Raw genomic sequence first — 8,834 nt, forward strand, 5'->3', positions numbered from 1 at the left:
ATGTAATATGGTTCTTTTGAGAACTGTTCCTTGAAAGGTTCTTTGGAGAACTCAAATGGTTGTGAAAACCTATTTTGGTTTTGAAGACAGCAGGACTTGGGCCTATATTGTCCATATAGGTTTATGTGAAGTTAAAGTCTCTCTTTCAGAAATATATAAAAAACTTAATTATTCGATATTGTTGTTTTTCAAAGGGTATAGGACTTTGTATTTTATATGTATTTTGTCTTTTTTTTAAGCAGTTATATACACTTGTGTTGCATTTTATTATAGCATTATTTTGTATATTATTTTGTATATAAAGAAGACATTTTATTCATATTTTATGCTGTGTCCTCATTTTAGTCCTTTTTTATTTTCCTCAATTTTTGGGTTTCAGGCAATCTTTAACAAAACTTAAAAAGATGATTCTCAAGTATGTTGTGAAAGATACAACAGAATGATTTCATATACTATTTTACTTAATGCAATATGTGTGTGCAAAATGGCCATAAATGGGTAGTCATTCAATACAATGTGGCTATACATATAATTGGTATATTAATGGGTTCTTGGGTCAACATGTAATGAAGTGTAATAATAGGAGTAATAACTTGGCAACATTTTCTCATATAGGAATAATGATATCTGATGTCTTGTTGTGTCTCCCTAAAATGCCTGATAAACATAAATCCTGATGTCTTCTACAGAGGTCGTGTATGAAATCAATGCCCTGTTTCGTAACAGTAAGTCGTATTCTAATTTGAAACCCCATAACGTTTTCCTGAGAGATTTAAAGTGTGCTAAATTTGATCAATCGGTCAATGTCAGTCATTTTTAAAGGAGAGGGAGTTGTCGTTTTCAAACAATTGGTATCTATTAAAAAACCCTGAATGTGCTCTTTACAGGACTTAAAACTGTATGGTCACAGAGAAATTGGCTGAAATATAATGTCATCTACAGAGGGGAAAAAGCCTGTGCCTGGGTTTCAGGTGGATATAGTAAAATTAACTGTTGTTTTAACAAAGTAATGTTGATCAGTGTCCCACATTTTGTGCTGATCTCATTACCACATAATTCCCCCATTACGAATGAATGAATGAATGAATGAATGAATGAATGAATGAATGAATGAATGAATGAATGAATGAATGAATGAATGAATGAAATTAAATGGTAAAATCCAAGAAAGGACATCATGACATAATCCAGGCCCTTACTTCAGCATGCTGGGAAGAAAAGTAAATCATCTCATTCTATTTTCTACATTTTTCCAGTACTTTTGGTAACAGGATTGCAAAAATTTCAGGACTGAAAATTCAAATCAATGTCTCACACAAGCTTAAAACAAACAAACCTTAAAGAATCCAAAGGCAATTCAAATGCTAATATGCAATCATGCAATTTCCAACTCATTTACCAAAATACCCATTACATATAAGAAAATAGATTATTGGTGAAAATGTTAACAGATTAAAGAATGCTTCTCTGGAAGTACAGATCTGACCCTATTATAATTTAGATTTAGATTGAGTTAGACATGGACAGCCCTCACAGCAGGCAGGTTACACACAGCTTATCTGTTTATTAACCCCCAGGGCTTGTAAAAGGGTCATCATGACCACTAGTCAGCAATAACTGCTGAATAATAGCGGAACATTGGGTCATATAAACCAGAATCAGGCAAAAGTGAAATGATGAGCCTCGGGTTAAATACTTTTAATGTTATACTGAAATTGGAAAAAACTATTTAAGGGGAAAGATTAAAATGGGAATGTCTATGAGATCACTAACCTCACCTCAAGTGTTTAATCTGGTGACCCCTGAAATGACCTCACAGCTTCTTCTGATCTTTTCCAGAGGGACGCAGGAAATAGAGTCCTCTGCTTTTCTTTACATGGCTGAAGTGAAGACAGTTCCGCTTTACTGATTACAAGATGTAGCCTATATTCCTCATGAGTATTTTATTATGTAGCTAAATCTTTGGCAAATCAGCATGCTGCCACTTCTGTTACTTAGGCCTACATCTCAAATTTAGGCCACTAACTCACTAATGGTTCAGACCATGTGTGCCAACTTTTTCATTTGCTAGTTATGAATTAATGCAAGAAACAAAGTTTATTAAAGTTGTGCAGTTATAAATGCAAAACCTCCCATATTTTGTTCACAAGCTTCATTGGTTTTCTTCTTTCCTCACACAAGTATCTGTTTGCGTTATAGTGCACAAATCTAGACTTTAAGAGAGATTAATCTAAATTTAAAATAGCATGTACTTTCCATCAGCATGATCTATATTATAGGCTACCACTTTTTACACTGTTTTTACACCAGTGAAGAACCAACACTGATTTCATACAAAATAAGAACTAAATCTAAACAGTATAGGGTACTACAGGTATACAGATCCTGATTAAAATACAGTAGGCTATCGAAATCTTATGTGCAAATTAGTTTCTGTAATTTTGATTATTTGTGTCATAGCCTATTGTATTTGTTTTGTTTTTGCTCTTATTTTATTAAATGTTCAATAAAAACTCTTAGTGCATGACTTGATTGTCAGGACGAATGATTGTCTATTTTATTGTTTTAAATATTCCGTTTATAAGCACGTTAGTAAGTCAGTAGTAAGTAAGTAAATATGAAGGGTAGGCCTATATAGATTTTGCAGCGAATGTTTGGTTTGGACAGGTTCGTTACGGTAGTAAATGACGAGTTGTTCGTCCAATCAGCGTTGAGTGTTCGTTTGATTACAGCGTCACGTCATCATTACGCAGACGAGCTGCAGATTGTTCTCAAACAGTCAGAAAGCGCGTGATCAGGTAAGACACGCGTTCATTCATTCACGTTTAACAGCAACAGCATCTCCTTTGACATCACTTCAAATGTTTCTTTGTTATATTTCAAACAAGTGTATAAGGTAAAGTGGAAAATAAACCAAGCCTATCCTAATGTGAAATAAATGAATCGCGTCTGAGTTAACACTGACCTTAACATAAAATTCGTTGGCCTACTACTACACCATTTTGTTCCGTAATATTTAAACCAAAAAAAAAAAAAAAAAAAAAGTCCAGTTCATTGTTACCTGCTACTTATTTGGAACCAGTGATTCAAGAGATACGCATATGAAAGACGAGTATCCCAATAAACGTGCTACAATAGTAGTCAGTGTTGTCAATCTGTTTTCAAGGCGATTATCAGACTCTCGGTGTGATACATTTAGTTCTTATCCCACTATTGTGTTTTTGAACCCCCGGGACGGAAGAGATTCTCTCTAATCCAACTTGTTTTCTCTGTCTTGCTGAGATAGGCTATGAGAGTCCTGCTTTAAACCTAACCCAATCCCCAAAAGCCCTTTCTTGCGGCCTGGGGAAATTCACATAGTTGCCTTTCCACATTTCGATGTTTAATCCGGCTAACTAACTTTTTACGCAATAAGCATCAGATTCGTGTATTGATATAGCGTGACAATGCTGCAAAGTAGTTTGCAGTTATTTCCTGATTGTGGATTGGGTGTTAATCTGTGTATTGCCGTTTCCATTATTTTATTATTCACACCTCTTAATTTCTGACAGACAGCATGGGAATGTGTTTTTCCTCAAGTGTATATATATATATATATATATATATATATATATATATATATATATGTATGTGTGTGTGTGTGTGTGTGTGTTTATTTGCCTTTGTTGACAGTTAAGGAACTTTTGTGGTGTGCTGGCAATGGATTTTAAAAGCGTAATATAGTCATTCATTTAGAGTTATAATCGCACATTAATTGGATGGTTTAGATCGCCTATAGCCTATAATGCGATTTAAAACATATTTCACTAAACTGTTGTTGTATATGGAGTAGGCCTATAGCATGTCACACATGCTGTCACTGTCATGGCATGTCAGCTACCCGAAAATCTGAAATCTTTATTTGGATCTCATAGTTAGGAGCTGGTGCACTTCTTCTGCTGTGACATTGATTCGTTTCAACAGAAGCTTACTTTAGTCTTTAGGCCATTATCTTCCACCCAGCATAATCACCTATAAAAGGACCAACTTCGAGATTTTGTTATTCTTATTTGCATGATTTGTGGAGAAAGGTCTACACGTGTAGGACATATCATGGATAGGCCACTTAAGATGTCTTTCAGGTAATCTGAGCGCTGATTTTTATCGTGTCCTCCCCCTCCTCCCCCGCGGTGATCGCGCATCGCGCCTCATTCTCACTCCCATTACGCAGCGGGATTGACATGAAACTGTGAATTGTTTGCTGCTCAAATATAGTTGACCTGGAGCCAGCAGTCTGAGGGGTTGAGGAGCGACCATCCCTGCCTCCCTCCTCCCCCTCTACATCAGCATGACAAAGCACTGGGGGGGTCCGGGCTTGTTGGCACCACCCGTGATCATTGTAGGAGCAGGAGCCCAATGCGACCATCACCTTGACTGCAAAACCAGCTTTTCCTCTTCCAACCCCAGCTGTCATTGCACCACAAACCCACTGCTGGAGTTCGTCGGCCGACTGGATAAGTCCACAGGGATGGCGCAGGACTCCTGTTATAGAGGCAAACCGTTGGATCGGAGCGCCTGGGAACTGCAGGATGGAAACTCCAGCGGAGGAAAGAAGAAGAACTATCAGCGTTATCCCAAACCACCGTACTCTTACCTTGCGATGATTGCCATGGTCATCCAGAACTCTCCGGAGAAGAAGCTCACGCTATCAGAGGTTGGTCACTTTCACAAGCGCGCAACGCGCAACTTTTTTTTGTCTTGGTCAAAATCCAACAGGGAATGCAAATTACGTTTCATAATCAGTTAATTGAAAAAAGATGCATAAACAATTCTCGATCAGGAACTGTAATTTCACAATCGATTACAAAGAAACGGCACATTGATTTAAACGTGATATTTTTGAAGTAGCCTAGAAATGTTTTCTTGTAAAGTAGCCTAACCTAGCCTACTCCAATAATTTAGGCTACTTTTATTAAAACTTCAAAATATATATTTTTACAATGTAATATTTCATCATGTTTCGTCATCAATTATTTTCTAATTTAAGAGTTTTCAGCGTTTCAGATTAAACTATTATCCTAACTAAACCGTGCCGCAGAATTACTTTTTCGTTTTGCCTAAGATCTTATTAGATCCTTTCAGATTTAAGGTTCCAAAAATGAATATTAGTGTTATAGGCCACTTACAAATTTTATTCAGAGGAATTACCTGAAAAGTAATATAAAACTTAGCCTAATTGTACCATCACAACACTGGCGTTTATTTCCACAAAGAAACTATAGGCTAGCCTACATTAAGTTTACACGTGACGTGAGTTTTATTTTATTGTTATTTATTTTATAGTTTTATTGCCTGGGGCCCGTAATCTGTCTCGTGTCTGGATCTCGATGGGGTTTGTGTTGTGAATAGTGAAAGCAGAGGGCGATACTCTATCATGCTGATATCTCTGGCTGGAATCACACTGTGCCACAATTACTACGCGATTGTTTCGAAATGTCGCAATGTGTAAGAATCCACGATCGGGATTCACAGTGTGCTGACTATTCAAGAGTGACTCCTGTGAATCTTTGTTGATGAATTGAGGTAGAACCTGCAGGTGATTGGACTCCACATTTTCTTTGATTAAAATTGCGTAGATCCTGTATTTGGTCATTTAGGCCAAACACATTATTATTAGGCTATATTATAGCCTATTATATTCTTTTTTTCGGGATAATATTAAGTGTGCGTTTTTACATGTATAAAATGTCACCCCACAGAAAATAACACTTTAAAATGTGATTTATATATGTATATATGTATGTATACTTGCATACATACTGTTTTTTTTTTCAGGAAGTTAACATTTATGTATTTTTAGTTATCAGCTGTCTGTTTTGAATCTGTGCAGTTTAGAAGGCGTGGCCAATAATTATCATATGTTTTAAATAACTATCAACAAATTGTCTTCATGGAACAGATTCTGAAGGAGATCAGCACTCTCTTTCCGTTCTTCAAGGGGAATTACAAAGGCTGGAGGGACTCGGTCCGACACAACCTGTCCTCGTACGACTGCTTTGTGAAGGTGTGTGTGTTGACTTCAAGTAATTGATAAATTACGTTATATGTTAGTTTAATGTTAGTTTGACTTTATCCTGTTGCCCTCTCCTCCTCTCTCTAGGTTCTGAAGGATCCTGGTAAACCCCAAGGTAAAGGTAACTTTTGGACTGTAGAAGTGAACAGAATTCCCCTGGAGCTGCTGAAAAGACAAAATACGGCAGTGTCCCGTCAGGATGAAACCATCTTTGCCCAGGACCTGGCCCCGTACATCTTTCAAGGTTACGCTCCGTCGAACAAGTCCAAACCTCTGCCCGCTGACCTTTCATTACCCCCTGTTCCCACCCGTCACAGCCCGCCCCCATCAGAGGACCCCTTTCGTCCCAAACTGGACTCTACGTTTGCCATAGATTCTCTCCTGCATAGCCTCAGGCCTGCCAGTTCTGCTGGGGAGGGGGTTCGAGAGAGGGAATGTTGGGGTGTTGGACCCCCTCCACACACTCGTTCTGCCACTCCACCTCGCCCTTGTAACGCCTCGTACAACTGCAGTTCGTCGGCCAGCTCCGTCAGTCCCGCGTCAGATTTGTCCGACGAGGACTGGAGAGGGGTGACGCTTGTCGGGAAAAGGTCAAGTGATCGAGGATCGACTTCAGATGGATACAGTGACTCCTGCCCCCCGCCAAACAAAAGCTCCAAGCGCGGCATCACTCCTCCGTGGGAGCTGCCGACCTCCTACGCCAAATACACCCCGCCCAATGCGGTAGCCCCTCCTAGCATGCGCTTTAACGGAAACCCGTTTATGCCACTGGGCGGGATTCCTTTCTACAGTTACGGTGGTGCGCACGTCACATCATCACACTTGATCGGTCACCCTTATTGGCCCATTCTACCAAGTGGGCCAGTTTCCATTCAAGCGCCTCCCCTACTCATGGACTTGGACAGCATGCTGCAATCTGTTCCTCCCAATAAGAGTGTGTTCGATGCGCTTGGCTCCAACAATCAGACTTCTCACCCAACTCCAAACCAGTATGCCCTTCAGAACGGACCTTCCCTTTGCAAATATTCTCTTTAAATCTCATAATAGTCCTGGAAAAACTTCCCATCTTTGGCACTGGCCAGGTTTACACACACAGATTTGCATTAATGCTGCTCAACACACAAAATGATAACTAAATCTGTGAATTGTCTCAGGGAATTCTTTGAGGAAATCCCTCTGTACTGAACTGTTACTGGAGTTAAGACGGACCAATATTGACCAAAGATTCTACCCGACCAATGTTGACACTGTTCGTCCACTCATGACTTTCTTTGACACAATTACTACCTCAGACTTTTAATGTCAGTGAAGAGATTTACATTTCTACATCTACATTTAGCTGCTCTTGTTTCCTGAATGTACCCTTGTAGTGTTTGGGGATAATGCAATACTTCACATGACCAATTGAATGTTGTCTGTTTATAAGCCTGAAAAATTGTGTGTGGCTGCTTTAACTTCCGATGAATTGACCAGATATATTGTGCTAGACATTTGTAGGGATTAGGGATGTTTGTGTGTGAATGTGTACTTTTGAATCTGTAAGGAACCTGCAATGTTTACATAAAGACTGGCTTTTCTGCCATGAATGTGTCACTTTTTATATGTTGCAGAGTAAACATGATTTTTTAGGAAATCTTGACTTTTGTATGGCTTTTCTGACCTGATTCTCTTCCCCCAATTTGTGTTTAAAACTTTCATTTCACCCCCGACTCGGTAAAAGTCCAATCTCAGGCTCTGATAACAACTGTGGAGGCTTGACAGAACTGATAAGATCCAGTCTTGCGCTTTTTTTTTCCGGCATGCATTCACTTTGAAGAACTGTAATTAGAGCCATTTTTTATCAGTCCACTGTGTCTCTAAGCCTTATCACAACTTTGTGTCCCTGTGGAGTATAGGTGCTGTAACTATGATTTTTGTTTTGTTAATAATCTGGTCATCAAATGAATGTTTGTCACCTTTTGATCATGCATGCATGCATAAAACTGTCCAGAAGCTCATATTGAGCAATTTAATGAGTAATTGAATTTAAGGGTCATTTAATGGTGGTCTGTGCTTGTCCCTCCGTCTGGTGCACGTCACCTCACCACCTCCTGCTGTTTTTTTCTGTCCTGTCCTCCCTCAAATCACTCATTCACCCCCCCCCCGACACTTCCACTCTCTTACAGGTCCATTTCTTTAGAATGGACCTTTAGTATGAGCATTTGTGGTTGATAAATTGGCTCCACTGAAGTTTGTGAAGTCTTTCTTTATTGTATTATTATTGTGTCATGGTAGCAGTCAGACTATATGTAGTTTTAGGTGGAATCCCATGGAAACATGTCCAGAAGCCTCCTGTATACAGATTTCATCTTAAAAGTGTTTAAACACACATGTTTGCAAGGGAAAGTGGGCCAAAGGATTTTTTTGTTTGTTTAGTTTTAATTTTGAAGTGTCAATTACAAAGCATGTGAGACATTCTCACAGAAAATACATGTTTGTTATTGTTTTTTTGCTATGTATTTAGTCAAATGTTCGGTTCTTGAGTTCTTTGATCATGTGTTGTTACTGTCTGACAGTCACATCATAACTTTGTGGTTTGAGAAACCCTGCAAATCGCTATTTTACTTGAACCCAGTGATGAAATTGACAGGAATTTTTAAAATTAAGAGATCAATAAATCAAATGCAACCTGATTTAACTTATTTTATTGGTGTTTTTAAAACAATATTCTGTATTTCAAAAGATTTGTGCTGCTCACAAAAATGCTATAAAAACTATATTGAAAACTACAGGCTCAATCAAC

The 8,834-nt window shown here is 38.5% G+C and overlaps 1 protein-coding gene across 10 annotated transcripts; it reads left to right on the forward strand.

Moving 5' to 3' along the window:
• Nucleotides 1–2,594: 2,594 nt before the first annotated feature.
• foxh1 (forkhead box H1) lies at nt 2,595–8,834 on the forward strand. Of its 10 annotated transcripts, XR_013795729.1 has the most exons (6): nt 2,710–2,798; nt 4,255–4,693; nt 5,939–6,043; nt 6,140–6,167; nt 6,240–7,199; nt 7,251–8,054. XR_013795729.1 is itself a non-coding variant. In XM_079595770.1 (5 exons), the coding sequence occupies exons 2-5, from the start codon at nt 4,328–4,330 to the stop codon at nt 7,085–7,087; spliced, it is 1,347 nt and encodes a 448-aa protein (XP_079451896.1). In that variant the 5' UTR covers nt 2,710–2,798; nt 4,255–4,327; the 3' UTR covers nt 7,088–8,717. The 10 variants fall into 10 exon arrangements, 5 of the variants coding, with proteins under 5 accessions (XP_079451892.1, XP_079451896.1, XP_079451895.1 ...); XR_013795726.1 differs by having other exon boundaries at nt 2,595–2,798; nt 6,140–7,199; nt 7,251–8,834; XR_013795727.1 differs by having other exon boundaries at nt 4,211–4,693; nt 6,140–7,199; nt 7,251–8,279.

Source organism: Phoxinus phoxinus (genome assembly GCF_949152265.1).
Source record: "Phoxinus phoxinus genome assembly, chromosome: 21".
NCBI classification, from domain to species: domain Eukaryota; kingdom Metazoa; phylum Chordata; class Actinopteri; order Cypriniformes; family Leuciscidae; genus Phoxinus; species Phoxinus phoxinus.

Excerpts from the sequence above, each read along its gene's own strand:
- foxh1 (XM_079595766.1), top strand. The coding sequence starts at position 4,328 with ATGACAAAGCACTGGGGGGGTCCGGGCTTGTTGGCACCACCCGTGATC. Across the intron at positions 4,694-5,938 it reads AGAAGCTCACGCTATCAGAG|ATTCTGAAGGAGATCAGCAC; the intron begins GTTGGTCACTTT and ends TTCATGGAACAG. Across the intron at positions 6,044-6,139 it reads CGTACGACTGCTTTGTGAAG|GTTCTGAAGGATCCTGGTAA; the intron begins GTGTGTGTGTTG and ends TCCTCTCTCTAG.